Raw genomic sequence first — 19,672 nt, forward strand, 5'->3', positions numbered from 1 at the left:
CTCTGCTTATTCCATTCTGTTAAGTCTAGAAGAACAGAGCACACATGAAGTGTTGCTGAAGAGGTCACAGATACGTGACGAAAGATTTCCGGACAATGGACATGAGAGTTAGAATAAGAACAGTAATTAATGAGTGAAGAACAAATATATAGTGTGTGTGTGTTTATTTGGCAAGTAAATAAATGAGTAAAAAAAGACCATCCCTGAAATACAATATTTGTTTCAACACACAATTTCACAAATTGTAATAATCTTGCATTTAGCTGAAGGGTAAGGCTAATTAACAATGATGAAAGAGAAATGACAGAATTGGATAATGAAGAAAGATAATACAAATTTAAAAAAAAGACTAAAATGAAGACTGCAAAGATTTAAAGAGAAATTTAATGGTAGAAGAGTTGATGGCACCAATTTGAATGGATATAGTCCTTAATTCCCATCAGTGGGAGTAAAATCAAAGTTTGACCATGTGGTTTAAGCCGGACTTGAAAGTCAAAGGCTGAGATATAAGAGTCCAACAAAAGAGTAGAGTTTAAATTACAAGTCTTGAATGTCCAGCCAGGCTTGCGTGGTCAGCACACATCTATCTCCAGCTGCTGAGATAACCTGGCAGGACTTCAATAAAAGGGAGTCAATGTCATGATGTGTTTGTTGCTGTTGTTGTTGCTTATATTGCTAGGAGATTTAGTGGCAAAATTGATATTGTAGCCGAGGCAACGAGGAAGTGAGCGTCTTTTCATTTTTTAGGGTTTATTGTTTTTGTTGAAGGTATGATATTAATTCTTCAGCTGAAGACAACTAGGAACTTTAATGTCATCTTGGTAACTGCAGACAATAGCGCCTCAGAGCATCAACACTGTTTCGCATCCGACAAAGTTCTTCATCATCATGGTTCTTGCTTTCAAGTAAATTCTGCAAAACAAACAAGGAAAATCAATCAAGTGAAACAAACGAGATTTTAAAACTATAATAATAATAATGATGATGATGATGATTCCTTTTATTGGCCACAAGGGCTCAAGACATGGGGGACAATATCAAAGGACGAGTTACAGCACAAAAAGATTACAAAACCAAAAACGTGGGGTTAACGTCAATCAAGGGGAGATACTACCACATTAAAGGGTATAACAGGATATATAATAGAGAATATAGATATAAATAATAATAAATAAATAGAGCCCCCCCCCCCCCAAGCAGGGCAGTCCACTTGAGATAACCTGGGGTAAGCCCCATGTAAAAACACCGGATTTCTCTGCCATCCCCAAGGTATGGGAAAAGTGTCCTCTTCCGAACTCTCCTGTCTAAGACAATGCATGAGTTTTTCGCTTTTTGATGAATGACCTAAACAAATGATTTGCTTATAGTGATCAAATTGTATGTGCTCCTTCCATCAAACTGACGTTGTCTGAAAAGGTGCACAATGTGTCATGCGTCAAGCGTTAAGTGATTGCAGAGCAATGTGAGATGAAGTGCTTTGCTCAAGAACACAACACACCACTGGTCTAGGAACTGAAACCACAATCTTGAAATCATGAGTGCAACACTCTGACCACTAGGTCATTCGTCCACACAGGGTGAACTGGTAAGAACAGACGCAAACCCTGTATATCATGTGGTGTTGGCAGCAGCAAAAATATACCAACCCCAGAAGAGATGGCGACCCCACTGCAGATCGAGCAGTGTTGGGGGCAGTAACAATATAATAATGTCTGAACAACATTTGAATACTTACAGAAACTTTTCTACTAAGTTTCTCTGCTGTCCGATTCAGATCAATGTTGTCAGTCTTTAACTTCTGGCATCTGTCGTTGAGAATGTGGCGCTCAAGCCTTTGCTCTGCAACACAAAAAAAAGAAAGAGTTTGTTTAGAAATTTGAAAGTGAAAACTGTGCTTTGTGTTTATTTAGAAAACATGGAAAAATGTTTGGATGATTCAACAGTAATGACGAGAGGTTAACCCTTCTGATACCCAATGTTCAATGAAAAACACTAAATGTATCTTTTAATTTAATTTTGAAAATCATTATTTCAAAGGAAATAGTAAAATTATTATCATTATCATCATGGCTTCAATGTCTACCTTCCCATGGTTGCACAGGTCAGAGGGGATTTGTTGAGGCAAACTTCCTGTCACCAATCCTCACCTGTTGGGAGTCCTCCTCACACCATTGCTAGCAATACTTTCCACAAAGATTAGAAGCAAACAGCCTTGCTTGTATATGATAATGCTCATTTATCAGCCATGAGGTGATGTCTCATCAAAAGCATACACAAACACACATATACAACAGGCTTCATTCAATTTCCATCTACTAACCAAATCCACTCACTAGGTTTTAGCCACGTCTGAATTTTTGCCCACATTATGATTCCAAATCATTACAGGTTCAATTCCTAGCGTGGTGTACAGAACGAGTTACTTTTAAATCCCTCAATATAATTCAAGATCATAAATCTATTAAGTTGCAGCCCAATGAAGGTAGCAATTAAAAATTTGAGGAAGTCTGGATTTACCTTCTAAATAACGTTGATAGGTGCCAAGAATGGTCTCAATTCCTGGCCATTTGAACAAAGGTTGGCCATTGAAAGAATCTGTAGCCTCTAAACGTCCATCATCTGACCGAGAACACAAACTGGAGTGGGAATCATGTGAAGAGGATTTCTGTGATTGCTGCAGTATTGAAGATACTGCAGACAGGTGAGTTACTGTATTGTCTCTACTACTGTCCACCGACTTCATACCTGACAGAGAAAACAAAACACAAATAGAGAAATAATTAGCAATATAACAATTAGTGTATGTTGTTAATGAAACATCTAGGAATTATAATAAAGCAGAATGTAAAATGTTTGAAGTGTCATATAATAATTATTAACTTTGATGAGACATAAATCATATAGCAGATATAATTAATTGAACCGCATAGCAGAGTCCACTCTATTGCACAGTGTGACAAGGTTGGGCCTGTGAATTATATAGTCTTCTAATGGAAGTAGCAATGTATTCCATAGACACATAGAGCTGGCAGAATCATTAGTACACTAGACAAAAATGCTTAGCAGCATTTCTCCCAGTTTTACATTCTAAGCTCGAATTAGAGGACTGATTTTGACTTTCAACCATTCAGGGTCAAATAAATAAGTACTCGTTCAGCACTGGTATTGATTTAATTGAATTCACCCATCTCTCAAAATTCCAGGCCTTGTACCAAACTTAGAAAGGCTTATTTAAAATGACAGTAAGCAATTTTACAAATAAAACCCAAGGTTTAATTCCTTACTATTATTGAGTTTAGCAACAAGAAACACTACTGCAGAGAAGACAATGTAAAGGGTGAAAATAATGGGAGACGAAAGAAAGAAAGAAAATTCTTTAAATGGTGTCATTACCTGTTCTACCATTTGAAGATTTGTTTGAAAATGTTGAAGCAAGCACTGATTCATGAAATTCTTGAGCAAATTTTTCTTTAAGCCGTCGTTGGTCACGACTGTCACCTCGATTCTCTGGAAAGATGAGGGGGCGAGTATTTTCCTGACTAGTCCTACTTGGGTTAGCCATTTGTAGGCTGGGTGTTACTGAGGGAAGAGTGGAAACACTTGTCTGTTTGAGATAGTGTGGCTGAGACGACGTCGATGAGGAAGAAGAGGAGGAGGAGGAGGAACTGGCTGTCGCTGCCAGATGGCGTTCTTGTAGTTGATTCAAAGATATTTTTGGTCGGGATGGTTGTTCTAATTTGTTTGATACCTGAGATGATCCTTCCATATCGGTAGATTTTCTCTTAACCCTCCGATGTAAGCTGTCAAGAAGGGCTGAAAAAGAGAGCAACGACAAATAATTAGAAAGTTAGCTTATAGCTGTTGACCTCGACTTACAGTAATATTTATTTTATCAACCTTTGAAAGAGAAAAAGTCAAAGGGGACGGAGATGGGACGTGAACTCAGAATATGAGGGGAGGTAATCACATACAGCACTGTAAAGGGAGACAATACAATGAGTTACTGTCAGATATCTTTAAATATTCTGACATTTTTAGATCGATATCCGTGGAAAGGGGAAGGGATTAAGTCGACTACATCAACTCCAGTGTGTAACTGGTACTTAATTTATCGACTCCAAAAGAATGAAAGGCAAAGTTGAGCCGGGCAGAATTTGAACTCAGATCGTAGCAATGGGCGAAATACTGCTAAGCATTTCGACCAGCATGCTAACGATTCTGCCAGCCTGCCGCCTTGACTTTCATAATAATAATGACAAATAACCAACCAACCATGGACTGGGTGTGGGACATTTTCAATTAGATTCACTAGACAAGAAAAAGGTTAGCCCCACGATGTAATTAACTACTACAGCGGGACCTGAACGCTTGTCCATCTAGTTATGTGAGTCACATTAACCATTTACTCACTGAGGTAAACTAACAACTGGGGGAGGGGGAAGTAATTGTAGAAGTTTTACAGTCGGACAGTATGATGGATATAGGCGAAGGTGGTGGTAGGACATATTCTGGAATATATTAGTGGGTTTTGTGTAGACCTGGTACCCCACATTACAATGAACCCATCCAGAATAGTACAAATGTAGTGCGCACACACACACACACACACACATACACAGAAAGGAGGAGGAGGAGGAGTAAAATTATTTACCAGGTTTTGATCGTTTAACTGGTTCTGAGAGAAGTCTCTCTTCATCAGGTTGTTGCTGTTGTTGCTGCTGCTGTTGTGGCTGTAATACATTTTCTAGCACCAAACCAAGTCTCCGAGCTTTCTCCTCTTCACACGCTTGACGGATTGCTTCATACTCTGTGGAGACAATAAAAGCAGGATTTCTTTATATGAGGAAGATGGTTGTTCTATTGATCAATGTTGGACAATAACCATAAGAAAAGCAGTAAACATTTTGTTATCACCACATCTGGGCTCTATAACAGCAACCCATCTGAGACCATAACCTCTGGTTCTATGATAACAGATATGATATTAACCACTGTATATAGGAGAGTGCAGTATTGTTTACAGCTAAAACTTGGCACATTTAAAACAGTAGTTTGTGACTATACAGATGAAACCATGTGTGTGCTGGATCAGAACTGACATGGAATTAACACAACAACTACAACAAACAAAGCCAGTCGTACCTTTTTTCTTATCGCCAGTGAGTGGAGTGAGTAGAAAAGAGTGGAGATAACGACATTTCTGTTTGTAGTCATTTTGCATACACAACTGTTCCGAGAAATAAACTGGTGGTACAGTTAGTTTGGTCACAGGTTCTGGATTGTTCTCTGGCGTCGACACTGGACTTAAGCTGCCTTCCCGGAACATATGTCGCCGTTTGCGGTAACGGTCAAATTCTAAATCTAGAAAACAATAAAAGAAATCACATTACAAACATTGACACAGCAAAAAATTTATCTAACCTATTATATAAAACATTTCCACCTTCACCTTTCTTTACTGGTATAGTTAGCTTTTCACAAGCAGTATTTTACAGATGGATGCTCTTCCTGTCACTAACCCTATAACCACCTCTTGCAACACGCAAGGGCACAGTATCCCCATTCAATCACCAGAATACATTTTTTTCCCTTAAAATTCTGTTTCCATGCTGACATGAGTTAGACTGAAACTTATAATGGCTGATTTCCTGCAAATGGATGCCCTTCAACCCTCCATGTGCTTTACAAATAAGACACATTTCATTGTTTCTTCACACAATGAAAGCCAAAAGTATGTGACTTATTCTTATAACAGTATGTAAACAAATGCATTGTTTTTCTCTAATCAGATTGGATTAAAAAATTCATCTCACATCAATAAAAGGTTCTGCAGAAGGCACTATACCATATATACATATACAAATATATATATATATATATATGCACACACACACGTAAGCACGTTGAAACTCTGAATAACAGTTTGTGAAGCTTTTGGGGTTTTAATAATAATAATAATAATAATAATAACCCTTTCTACTATAGGCACAAGACTTGAAATTTTTGGGGGGAGGGGCTAAGTCGATTACATTGACTCAGTACCTCACTGGTTTATCAACTCTGAAAGGATGCAATACAAAGTCGACCTCAGCAGAATTTGAACCTAGATCATAAAGATGGACAAAATGCCACTAAGCATTTTGCTTAGCATGCCAACAATCCTGCCAGCTCACCAGCATAACAACAATAATACTAATACACACACACACACACAATCGTTTAATGTCCACTTTTCTATGCTTACCTGTTTCTAAGCAAGACAATATTCCACATGACTAGACACATTTTTATGGAAGATTGGAAACAAAGGACTACGGTGACATGCATTTAAAACTATTACATGAAGTCAAAAGCAAGGTGAATATATAATCTGTAAAACCCTAGCCACCATTTGCAAATATGTATAACTTGGTAGCATGTGCCATGCTTTCACCATGTTTTAGAAGCCTTTACAATCAAGGGCAAAGCCTCTCAAACAGAACTCAATGGAACGTGAAAGATGTGACAGGGGGAGGGAGAGAGATCTGCATCAGCAGTCAGTAGGTACTTACTTCAGTTAAGTACAGTGGGACAATGCAACAAACCCATGACTTTAAGAGTGAGAGCCCAGCTACTACTAGCCATTGCATCATTATATAGTACATACATACATAAAATGTGTGTGTGTGTTATTTTATTTTATTTAGATCATCTAAAAACTTCAGTTGAGCAAGCTGTTTCATTACATACATTTACAATGGTTTCATTGATATTCAATTTCGAGTATTGCTTAATCATTATATAATATATGCAACTATAGATTATTCCTGAAATATACCGATACAATGAAACACTGACTCTTCAGGGTCATGTATAAAATCCATCATCTATGGATTTTCAGAGATATGATCTGTGAGATATGGTCTCTGATTTAAAGTCATAATCTGAGAACAAATTCTGCTAAGATCAACTTCCATCTTTCCTGGGTCAATAAATCAAGGACCAGTTGAGCCCCAGGATTAATGTAATTGACTTTCCTCTTGCCCCAAAATTGTTGACCTTGTGCCAAAATTCGAAAATAATAATATATACTGAAGAATTTATTTCTTAGATATTACCTACTCAAGAATTACTACTTCCAGCCAGTTGGCTAGAGCTGAATGGCTGAAACTAGTAAAAGGATATGCTTTACCCTTTTCACACTCACTCAGTCAACAGGTATTTTAATGTAATAATACATTTTACACCTGCTCATTAATATTAAGTTCCAGAGCAACATAGCACTTATGTCAGCAAGACTGTCAGACACCTAAATTTGGCAGTTTGGCAGTAGATAGATATTTGGTTCTAGTCATCTTGGCACAATTTCAATGATACACTCTCTGCAGGGTTTGTTCTTTAATTATCTCAAATGCTCAAACATAATGAACAGACCATATAACAGCTTTCACAAACCACCAGTGGCCAATATATCTCACTTGAAATAGTCACAGACAATAGTGTTGTTATTTAGGACAATGAACAGTAGCAGTGTGTCTGTAGTAACTGTACTGTGGTATGGAATAACACCAACAACACTTGTAACAACTAATTAGTAAATATAGAACATACATTTTCAACCATTCTACTGTGGTACACTCGTGTAGCATGGCTAGTTCACAGGGTACCATGACTGATCTGCAGGGATACCACGATTGATCTGCAGGAGTACCACGATTGATCTGCAGGAGTACCACGATTGATCTGCAGGAGTACCATGACTGATCTGCAGAGGTACCATGACTGATCTGCAGGGGTACCATGACTGATCTGCAGGGGTACCATGATTAATCTGCAGGGATACCATGATTAATCTGCAGGGATACCATGATTGATCTGCAGGGATACCATGATTGATCTGCAACTCAAATAAGGAAGGAAAAAGCGAGAATAAAAATAAGTGCTTTTTAATGCACCACACATCATCATCATTGCTTAATGTCTGCTTTACATGCTGGCATGGGTGGGACATCAGGGTATGTATATTCCTTTATGGTAAAAGTGCAATATATGCACATGCAACTCTATGGTAAAACAATTTAAATACACAGCATTATATAACTTGAGAAAAATCTGAAACAAAGTGTAAGATGTAAATATTGTAAAGTATTTCCACACACAAGATAAAACTAATTCACCTCAGATATTTAAATGGAAGTTTAATTGAAAATATTTGAGTTAAATATATTATGAAGCTTACCTCTTCTTCGCGAATGAGTTGTTAAACCCATAGACTTTAAGTAACGCATTTTGCTTGGTGATTTGTCGAGTGCCAAAGGTGGGTTGGTTGTGATGATACACAGTTGCTGCTTCCTTTCCATTTCCATGGCAACAGTTAATTCTTCATCTTCTTCGCTATCACTACAATATGTTCCGTTCAGACGTGATTCTCTCATCTTTGCCTCTTCCAAGTCTAATTTACTGACCAAGTTCTGGTCAGGGAAAATATGGAAAGAAGCATCGACTACTGAATTAATGTGCACTGATAGAGATCGATCGTAGAAGCCACCACTCCGAAAATAACTGCTGTAGTGGTTGGGGAGTTCAGGAGGATGGGCTTTATTTACTACCTGAGAACAGATACTCGAGTTGATGTCAAACTGAAACTCCTCTTGTGTGTTTCGCTGCCTGGAGGGGCCCTCACTAGGGGGTTCATGTTTGGTGAGGGATGACTGTTCATTAGACCTATTGTTGCTACTACTTCGACCACTGTTGCTATCGTATGAATTAATCTTTTCTGCTTTGTGAGAGTCAGGGTAGGGGTGGCTGGGATATCGGTAAGGATGAAGGACATCGTATGGCCGAAATAGACCACTTTCAGAGTTTTTATCTGTTTCACTGTTTGGCCCAGAGCGGACAGGTGCAACAAGCGGGGGTGGTTTGACTGAACGCCGGTCGTCTTGTGTATCGTGATGTTTGTCTGAGGATTTCTGATTGCTTGAATGGCTTGAAGAGTTGCTATTACTTACATTAGAAGATTGTTCCTTAGAAAGACGGGGAATGGTGAAATCATTCTGAAAAAGAAAGACATGAATATTCAGTTGTCAGTCTGTAGCAACACATTAGTTAACAGAGGTGAAATAACAAATTTCAATTATTGTTGAGCAAACCACTGATCTATGGCTATCCACCTTGTGACCATCCTACCTTGTTTTCAGGAATAGCATATCATCATTATTATCATCATTTAACATCCACTTTCCCAAGCATGCATAAATTAGATAAAATTTGTTGAGGCAAATTTTCTTACAGCTGGATGCCTTTCCTGTTGCCAACCCTTACTTGTTTCCAAGTAAAGGAATATTCCTTATGGCCAGATATGTTTTTATGGCAGATTGGAAACGAAGGATACAGCTTGCTTGATGGTGATAATTGCTTACAACTATCACATGAAGGGAAGGCAAAGAGATAGTAACAAACACATACACGATGAACTTCTTTTAGGTTCTGTCTCCCAAATCCACTCACAAGGCTATAGTAGAAGACACTTGTACAATCTTTTATGCAGTGGGACTGAAGCCAAGACCTTGTGGGTGGCAAACAAACTTCTTATCACAGAGCCATACCTGTGCCTGCCTAGTTCTATATTGTTCAATGTGTTCTCCATACGCAATGATTTGAGGGACATTTGATAGCTATTTCTAGTCAACAGCATCGAAACTGTTCAGTCAATTCATATAGAGAGAAAATATAACAAATCAACAAAAACACGGCAGGAATCTTTGGTTTACCTTAGTCAAATATGAATGGTGTTTACGACGGTCTTCAAGGTGCATTGCTGGACTAGTGCTATGTCGGCTGGTGGGATGAACTTCCTGTTCCTGTTTTAGTTGGTGGCTGGCCACAGACATCAAGTTGCTACTGCTACTACTACAATGATCTCCGGATTCATAGGGAGTGCGTCTCCCTCGTTGTGAATGGTGTCCCTGCTCGGGAAGTCCATTAGAGGAGTTTTGGGATGGAGCTAATCGCTCCACATACAATAAATCTCTGGGGGTACCCTGAGTGATTGAACCTGAGAACAAGAAAAATTGTTACCATTAAGTTAGCAGTAGAAACAGAAAAAAGATATTGATACCAAACTCAGAATAGAGGGAATAGTGTTACTAATAAGGAATGTCTTTGAGATTCACTTCTTTGGAACTATATTCTTGTATGAAATGGCTTTGATAGAGAGTTCTTGAGAAGGACTTTGTTAGCAAAAGTTAGGAATATAATAATAATACATAGAAATGTTTCTTGGAGAAGCATGAACCAGATAGTAGGCTAAACATGGCATTTAAACTTTTTTTAAAGGTATTACTGACATGGGCTACAGGGAGTTGACTAGCACTAGATATTCTTACTCCTCAACACCCATTTCTGCTTCAATAAGACTTTTACTAAAATGTAGATGAACTAAACGATAATATTAGAGAGAAAGAGAGACAGAGAAAGAAATCATCAACAGAATAAATTGGATGGAAAATATTACTGGAAATAAGGGTATATGCAAACAGATACACAGATACACACAGTCAAACATATACACACACAATAGGACAAGGCTTAGATAAACAGATGCATGTACACTCTCTCTCTCTCTCTCTCTCTCTCTCTCTCTCACACACAAAGAACAAAACTCAGAAAAACAAACATACATACAACAGGACAAAGCAACACAACACAGACACTGTACCAACCTGAATAAGTGGAATCCGACTGTTGCAGTGTATGTCGGCGCTCTTCTTCACGCATATAATTCACTTCAGACTTTCTGCGATCGGCATCATGTTGACGCTCCAATTGATGCTGTCGTTCCAGTTCACGGAGACGTTCCTTTTCTTGTTGTTGTTGTTCTCGCTGCTCAAATTCCTTTTGCCTCTCTAGTTCTCTCTCTCGTTCTTTCTCTCTTTCAATCTCTCTATCACTGTCAATTCGTTTGATTTTCTCGTCGTCAGCCCTTGACCTAGACAACAAAATGACATCAACACTTTAGGATGAAGTAAGAAAATGTTGTTTATACGATTGAAGGAAGGATGTTTATCACTGTTTTGTTTTCTGCTAACCCACTTATCTACTTTTCTATCTCCACCACATATAAACATTCTGAGGATCTACCTGGGTTGATGACTTATGTTGGTTGATCACGTACCACATGATCATGGCTGATGAGGGGTATCTTGCACAGATGGGGACTGACTGGGATGCTGCTCTATGGGTCATCTGGGAGGACCCAGGAATATACAGACTAATGGTGAATGTAGCAATATGCTGCACCAATGCATGCCCCCCACACCTAACCTGACAACATAGAACTGTGAATTGCCACAGCTGTAGATTCCATAGTTTGATAGAAGTAAAAATTTCCTGTCATCAAATTGTGGAATGGTGCACAAGTATACTCTTACTACCATGCAAAAGTTGGGATTAACAAATCTGTTGAACCCATGAAAGTTAGCATGGAAAATTGAATGTGAGGAGATAGGAATTATAAAAAAAAAATGTTTGATTTATTGTTATCATCACCTCCAGCTAATGTCTACTTTCCCATGCTTGCATGGGACAGACAGATTTGTTGAGGCAGATTATCTACAGCTGGATGCCCTTCCTGCCGCCAACCTTCATCTGTTTCAAAGCAACCAAGTAATATTTCCTATACCCAAACATGCTTTTCCACAGAACATTGGAAGTGAACAACAGCGCTTGTATGACACTGATGTCCATCTGCAACCATCGCATGATGTCAGGAAAGGGTACACACATGTGCGATTGGCTGTAGAAGACACTTGTCCAAGGAGCTGCACAATGGAACTGAACCCAAAACCACAAGGTTGGGATGCAAGCTTCCTAACTCCACAGCTATGTTTATATACATGTTTGTTTGTTTAAATTGTAGCGGTTCAGTGTGACAGAGGAGATAGTAGTGACATGTGAGAATCTTAAACACTTTATGTCTCATAGTTCTGAGTTCAAATTCAAAGTGGATCAACTCTGATACTTTCATAGCTGGGTAAGATTTAATGAATCCCAATTTGCTATATTAAATACACTCCACTCTCATCATCTCCTAAAAAAGTATGGCCATAACTAGACAAAAGAAAATCAAATCATAAATGTACCGACCTGTCATTTGGTCCAGGTGACCGATATCCAGCCAGACGAGAACTGTTTGGCAGGTACTGTGGGTACTGTTGATGGAGAAGATCTGTAGGATAACGACTAGATGATAAAAAAGGATGTACTCCCGGAGGTGGAATGATACCTGGAGGTGGAAATGTCATGAAGTGCGGGTGCATCAATCGGCATCTTTCTAAAACTAAAGGATCATCAATACGACTGGAAGAGAAACAAAAACCTTAGATTTAGCCAATTTAAGGGGTTAAAAAAAGAAAACAAAAAAAAGGGAAAAAATAAAATGGTTCTAGAAGGAAACGGTAATAGCAGCAGCATTTAGGTTGAAATAAATAGTGTTTCATGTATTACACAGATCTTGTATCTAAACACAGGACCATGCAACTACATACATATACATCTGTAACCCTATGGGTTTTGAGTTCAGTTCTTAGCTATTTCCACAGAATCAACAGAAGTTACATTTTCTCATTTTCCTATTCTAGAAGATTAATTATGAAACAACTGGGGGGGAAAAAAATGAATTCCTGCTTTAAAGGAAGTTTCAATAAACAAACAATGAAAATATTTTTAACAAGTAAATAACCACAACCAAGCTGCTGGTGCAGAGTGCATCTGACTGCAGTGTGCATCTGACTGCAGTGTGCATCTGACTGCAGTATTGCCTAAGAGCATTTGATCTTCAGTCACACAAAGCCACATCAATCTACATGTGCTAGCGTGAGCCATTTGTTTAAATTTGGGAATTTGTCACCAATTAAACAGAGAAGGATTTGGCAGAACAACATATCTGTGTGAAATTCTGTTTCAAATATGAAGATTTTTCTCCTGTTACAATAGACCAATGGGGAGGATTGTTTGAACTGTACCAGTTTTTCAAAGGGGGAAGGATATCCACAGCAAAAGGATTGCTAAATTGGGTGTTGATCTATGGAAATTGTTGCCTGACTGTCTGTGAAGTTTACAAGGAAAGAGCAGGCATCTGAAAAAGTTTGTACCCCATGATTTTAAGAGGGAAACTGAAGATGCAGCATGTTATCACAAAATCTGTGAATGTAAAAAAAGAGCTGAACCAGTCAGGAGCTGTTTCATCATATAAGTATCAAATGTAGTGACATTATGTGGATGTACAACTATGATATTGAAATAAAAAAGGCAGTCATTTCCGAGAGTTGGATCAGTAGCATTGCAACCAAAAATCCACAACGTTATTCCAATATGAAAGTGATGAAGATAGGTGTTATTTGTCTTGAATTTGTTCCACAAGGTCAGACAATCTAGAAAGAGATTTACTTGGACGTCCTGACACATTTGAGAGAGGCAGTGCAAAGGAAGAGACCTAAGGTATGGGTAAAGAAAAGTTAAATGATGCACCACAACAATAACTCATTGCTATGTCCTCTCTTATCTAAGACCATTCAATAGGGGATGAATCATGTTCCCAGCTGGCAGACTCTATGGACTGAGTCTCCACAGACTTTTCTTTGTTCCCTAAATTGAAATATCCACTAAAAAGCTGCTCACTTCAGACAGGAGAATACAATGAAGTTTACTATGAAAACTGCAAATTATTCCTGAACTGGAGAAAAACAATGCTGGGGGTGGTAACTGTATCAAGAGGGAAATTGGGTGTATTTTCAGAGGGAGATCTCTCTGGTTAAGTTGTAAGTAAAGCAATTTATTTAACTAAATGAGTCATAGCAATATTATATAGCAATACCACAATATATGTAGAATTACTGAACTACAGAAGCTACAAAGCAACACTCTGATGTATATATAATTATTGAAGAAGTTATATAGCAGTACCTCAAATGTATGTAGAATTACTAAACAGAAGAAACTATATAACAGTGCCTTGACGTATGCAGAATTACTGAAGAGACTATATAATAGTATGATGATGTATATAAAATTATTGAAGAAACTATATAGCAATACCTAAATGCAGGATGAGGGTAGGGTTGGTGTGCAAATAGTGCTGGGTGATATGGGTAAGCAGCATCCAAACCAAAAGGGGATGTTAACATAGGCCGAATCTCTTCCTCTGGTCTATATGGTTGGAAACCTCTTGGAGGAAGATCATCTCTGCCGTGTGTAGATGATGATGATGATAAAGCTGATGATGTAGTCCTGAAAGATAGAAAGAAAAATTACATTTTGTGATGAAAAGTGGGAATTTTGAGTCGATTTTTAAAAATTTTTTATTATTGTAAAGAAAGATTATTACAAGTGAAACAATGAGGAAACTGAGGGCAAATTAATTAGTAAAAAAAAAAAAAAATTAAATTCCAGAGAAATGACAAAAAGCAATCCTAACTTTTTAACCAACCTGTGGGATGGCTGGATGATGCATTCTTTTGCTGTGTCACCATCTCGAGATTGTGATGACAATGGTCGGTGGTCTCTCTCCTGTTTAATAGTAAGGGGATCATAGAGTGATGAAGATGAGCTTTGCACGGAGTGAGTACGTTCCAAATTCTAAAATAAAACAAGAAGAAAAAAAATCCATAGAAAGATAGGCTAAAGTGGAAGATATAAGAAGCGTGTGGCATGGTAGGAAGTTGTGTCAAAGACAAACAGGAACGTATTGAGTGTGACATTACCTGAGAATGAGCTTCTGAGTGGAGGTGTGTTGGGTGAGCTTGAGTTGGAGCGATTGTCACTACAGGGGGTGGGGTCAAGTATGATGATGATGATGACTGGCTTGAATAAACCAATGGAGGAGGACCACGTTTTGGTGTTGAGGATCGGGGACTCACACTTGTTGTTGGAACAGCTTTCACACTGGGACCATCATCTACAAGAGGAACAAAGCAAAATATTCAAAATTCAATTTTCCTTTTACAATATGAAACTCATTTCAATTTATGAAAAATCCAACCCTACCACATCATTATTACACACACACATTTATACATTCATTCACTTGTTTGTTAAACATCTGTTTCCCTATGCTAATACAGGATGAACAGGAGTTTTCTATGAGGGGGGAGTTTTTAACCAAATGCCCTTCCTATAACCAACTGTTCTGTTTATCAAGGGCTCCTTTTTTTTTATTTTTCATTCCACAGATCTTCAGCAGTGCAGAGTGACCAGAAAGTAAACATCATGACCTTTTCACTCAGATGCGTATATATGCAGTATATATAAGTATGTGTATGCACACACACACACATATATATATATATATATATATATATATATATATATATATGCACACACAAGCTACTTGGGAACATTTAAAGATTATCCAAAGGTTTTCCATACAGTTTTCATCAATCCAATTTTACACCCAACACACAGGTCAATCTGAGACTGTGATAGATGACAGTCCCAACATACTAGGTGACTCAAGGCTATGAAAGAAGACACCTGTCCAATGTGCTACTGCTGAAACAACTTGATCACTAAGTGAACTTGTTAACTATACATCAACACCAGCAGTGAATCTTTCAATTCTGAAAATAAATTGGTGCATGTTAAAAATAGTCAGGGACTGGAACATGAACACCATCACAGTAGAGAAAATAACAAAGTGTTTGTTCAATAGAACCACGACAGAATTACAGCTGGAGTGTTTCGCTTGAGTGAAGCTGAAACCACATGGTTTTAGGTTCAATCCTACTGTGTGGCACCATGGGCAAGTGTCTTCTATAATAACCTCAGGCTGACCAAAGCCTTGTGACTGAATTTGGTAGATAGAAACTGCAAGAAGCCCATCATATCAATGTATGTATGTGTCTGCTTGCCTCCCCACTCCTGCAAACACTCGATAACTGGTGATGGTTTGTTTATATCCTCATAACTTACTGTTCAGCAAAAGACACTAATAGAGTAAGTAAGAGACTTAAAAAGAAAGGAAAGTACCGAGGCTGATCTGTTTGATTAAAACTTTCCAAAGAGGTGCCCAGCAGGGCTGCAGTCCAATGACTGAACAAATAAGATGCTTCAGGTCCGTCCTTATTGGGTACACCTTGGCTCAAAGTCATTCCAACTATGACCACTTCCACCTTTTCTGTATTTGGACAACACTGTCCAATGTTCCTTTGCTTTTTTTTTTTTTTTTTTTGAAAGCCCCAAAACAGTTGGATATATTTGAAAGAATTTACTCGCTATTTCTAGCAGGTGGACATAACAGAAGCTTCCTAGTTAGTTTTATAAACCTTTGTAGAACCAATAGATTTACTACAACAACCACCACCACTACTATACCCATAAGGTTTTCTTACAGGTACAAAGCATACATTTATGGGAAGGATGAGATGGAGTGACAGAGAAGTGCAATTCATGAAATCAACGCCATTACTTCCCTGGTATTATCTTATTCTTCTTGGGACCCAGTCCCACAAAGAGTAATGGGCAAACTCAATTCCAGCAGGGTGAGAACCCAAGCTATAAAGGGTCACAACCCAAAACAGTAAGCCACCATTATCCAAACATGTGTCATGTATTGCTGCCATACATAGAACATGTTTGTTACCTGTTCTCAAGATCAGAATCCCCACTGAACAGACTGTGAAGGAATAGATCAGTTCTAGTCTAATAAGAGGTTAATTAAACTATCAAATGGCCTTGATCAGATGAAACTCATTTTTTAAATGTCATTTTCCTATAATATCTCTTATTGCCGACATTCACAGTCGACACTACGGTTATTTTAGAGCTAGCTTAATAATTCCACAGTAACGCACAAATGTAACAAAAACACTTGAAGACCTGATTAAAGGTTAACATAATTACAATTGACTAAAGGTTAACAGTTATCACAAATCAGAACTGACTAAAAGTTAATAGTCAAATCAAAGTGTAATAAATAAAGAATTAAAATTGGTCATAAATACATACACATACTCACTCTCACACACACACACACACACACACACACACGCATACACACACACAATGTTAAAATGGAACATGGAATGAGAATATATTAAAACAAGACTAAAATGAAAGTAATTATTGGTTGTCAGGTTATGTCTGCAATTTCTCAGAATTCCACAAATTTTGGCTGCAACAAGATAAAAACAACAAAAGGAACATTAAAAAGCAGACAGTCTAAGACATCAGTGAAAGAGCCAAATGAGAGCGGGAGAGAGAGAGCAAGAGAGAGAGATCGGGAGAGAGAGAGCAAGAGAGAGAGAGCGGGAGAGAGAGAGCAAGAGAGAGAGAGCGGGAGAGAGAGAGCAAGAGAGAGAGAGACTAATGAGGTAGGGGTGGAGTGATAAGCTCATATTGAGATTAACCTCCAGCCCCACACCCTATGAAAAGCATGAACATCATATATTTACCCTAGATTTATGTCTTGTGTGAGGAATATTTAAAAATTCATGAAGAAATCTCATTGAAACAAAAAATTGTTTAAAATTTTCATTTGTGAAAATAACTGTAAAAAATTAAAGTGTTTTAAAATTGCCAAATATTCTGGAAATTTAAAACCTTTTAAATTAACACCTTTGAAACGGACAATCACCTCTGATAGTCCAGATTCGAGTTATTTATATTAATTAATTTACTTAATAGAAATATATTTAATTATGGTATATTATATCATAATAATATATTTAATTAAGCATGAAAGTGTTGATAGCTTTTATTTGATGTTTTATCTTCACATTAATTAGAAGTGACATTATTGTGTTATTGCTATCGTTCAGCCATAGGTCAGAATGACAGGACTGGTGGAAGAAAATGGAAATGTTTAGAAATTTGATGATCCAGAGACAGCATCTGCATGAAAAATAACAGTTAAGTTAACAATAACATATTTAATACAGGGGACTGTCAAAGAAAAAAAAGATCAGGCATGGCTGTGTAGTAAGAAGTTTGTCTCAACCACATCGTTCTGGGTTCAGTCCCACTGCATGGCAGCTTGTGTAAGTGTCTTCTTCGATGGCCTCAGGCTGACCAAAGCCTTGTAAGTGGATTTGGTACAGGGAAACCAACAGAAGCCTGTTTTATACACACACACACACACACAATATAATTACTACCTCAAAATTTACACCAAGTTTCATAATCATCATTATATAATGTATATATGTGTGTGTGTGTATGTGTGTGTGTGTGTGTGTGTGTGTATACATATATATATATATATATGCTGAAATATATTCAGTCATGGACATAATATTGTTTCTAATTTAAGCCCTAGGCTAGCAGTCTTGAAAGGAGGGAGCTAGTTGATAGCATTAGGCTTCAGTACTTAAATGGCACTTTATTTTATGAAACCCAGTGAAACACAAAGGTGACATTTGTGTGATTTGAACCCAAAACATACACAACTGGAAGAAATACTCAAGGAATTTTGTTTAACATTCTAACAATTCCATCAATCCACTCTCCCGCAGCCTTGGTATAATAATTCTTTCTACTTGAGCAACGAGGCCTGAAACTTGTGGGGTGGAGCAAGACGATTACATCCGCCCCAGTGCTCAACCTGTACTTACTTATTTTATTGACTCTGCAAACACAAAAGGCAAAGTTGACCTCAGCAGAACTTGAGCATAGACAGATGAAATGCTGCTAAGCATTTTGTCTGATGCAATAAGGATTCTGCCAGCTCACTGTCTTAATAATAATAATAATAATAATAATAATAATAATAATCCTTTCTACTATAGGTACAAGGCTGGGAATTTTTTTTTGGGGGGGGGGGGCAGTCGATCACATTTACCCCAGTGCATAACTGGTACTTATTTCATCAACCCCGAAAGCATGAAAGGCAAATTCGACCTCAGTGAAATTTGAACTCAAAATATAATGACAAGTGAAATACTGCTTAGCATTTGGTCCAGTGTGCTAACGATTCTGCCAGCTTGACACCTAATTAATAACAATAGTAGTAGTTGTAATAGTAGTAGTTGTAATAGTAGTTGTAATTGTAGATCCATGTGAACTATGTTTTGTTATAATAATATTTGTAATAACAGTAGTCTGCTGCATGTGAATTATGACCCGGATATCATTAATTAAATGTAAATAACATCAAGATAAGAACAATTTGCAGTGCACCGAGAAAGAGAAAAGAAAAAAGACGAAGAAAAATTATTTTGTGAGTGAATAATAATAATAATAATAATAATAAATAGTGTTTGGATTGAGACAGTTAATTAGTTTGAAATGTATTCATATTCTTCTGAAATAAATAAATAAATGTCATATGAAGTAATATATTAATTTTCTTGAAAAATGATAACAGAGAAGAAGAAGAAAAATTGGTGAAATATATGAAGTAGAGAAATGCTAAGAGGACTGTTGACATTTGGCAGTCACAGCTGGGACAGGCAGGCATTAATAGAATAGGTCAGAGAGGAAAGAGTAGGCAGTAATGTGGCATTCCTGAAATACAAACAACATCAACAACAATAGAAAGTAAATAAATATAACCAGGGAGATGGGGCGGGGGGGGGATGTGGGGAGTTAGAGAAGAGAGAGAGATTTAATGGATATGTAAACCTCTTTCACCAAACAGGGATCTCTCTATATAAAGGTGATAAGAGGGTAAAATGAGGAGTGGAGAATATGATAGTTGTGA

General features: G+C 37.6%; 1 protein-coding gene across 3 annotated transcripts in view; it reads right to left on the reverse strand.

Moving 5' to 3' along the window:
* Nucleotides 1-366: 366 nt before the first annotated feature.
* LOC106869197 (genetic suppressor element 1) overlaps nucleotides 367-19,672 on the reverse strand; it is a 152,532-nt gene continuing 133,226 nt past the window's right edge. For 2 of the 3 annotated variants that reach the window (XM_014914835.2, XM_014914833.2), the window contains 13 exons: nucleotides 14,739-14,932; nucleotides 14,453-14,613; nucleotides 14,074-14,265; nucleotides 12,124-12,336; nucleotides 10,701-10,966; nucleotides 9,750-10,033; nucleotides 8,219-9,032; nucleotides 5,143-5,361; nucleotides 4,652-4,807; nucleotides 3,394-3,813; nucleotides 2,518-2,745; nucleotides 1,736-1,839; nucleotides 367-912 (listed from right to left, as the gene is read on the reverse strand). In XM_014914835.2, the coding sequence (XP_014770321.1) occupies nucleotides 814-912; nucleotides 1,736-1,839; nucleotides 2,518-2,745; nucleotides 3,394-3,813; nucleotides 4,652-4,807; nucleotides 5,143-5,361; nucleotides 8,219-9,032; nucleotides 9,750-10,033; nucleotides 10,701-10,966; nucleotides 12,124-12,336; nucleotides 14,074-14,265; nucleotides 14,453-14,613; nucleotides 14,739-14,932 (3,350 nt within the window). In that variant the 3' untranslated portion in view covers nucleotides 367-813. The remainder of the gene's footprint in view (nucleotides 913-1,735; nucleotides 1,840-2,517; nucleotides 2,746-3,393; nucleotides 3,814-4,651; nucleotides 4,808-5,142; nucleotides 5,362-8,218; nucleotides 9,033-9,749; nucleotides 10,034-10,700; nucleotides 10,967-12,123; nucleotides 12,337-14,073; nucleotides 14,266-14,452; nucleotides 14,614-14,738; nucleotides 14,933-19,672) is intronic. The other variant, XM_014914834.2, reaches the window with a different exon arrangement.

Source organism: Octopus bimaculoides, chromosome 20 (assembly GCF_001194135.2).
Source record: "Octopus bimaculoides isolate UCB-OBI-ISO-001 chromosome 20, ASM119413v2, whole genome shotgun sequence".
NCBI lineage: Eukaryota > Metazoa > Mollusca > Cephalopoda > Octopoda > Octopodidae > Octopus > Octopus bimaculoides.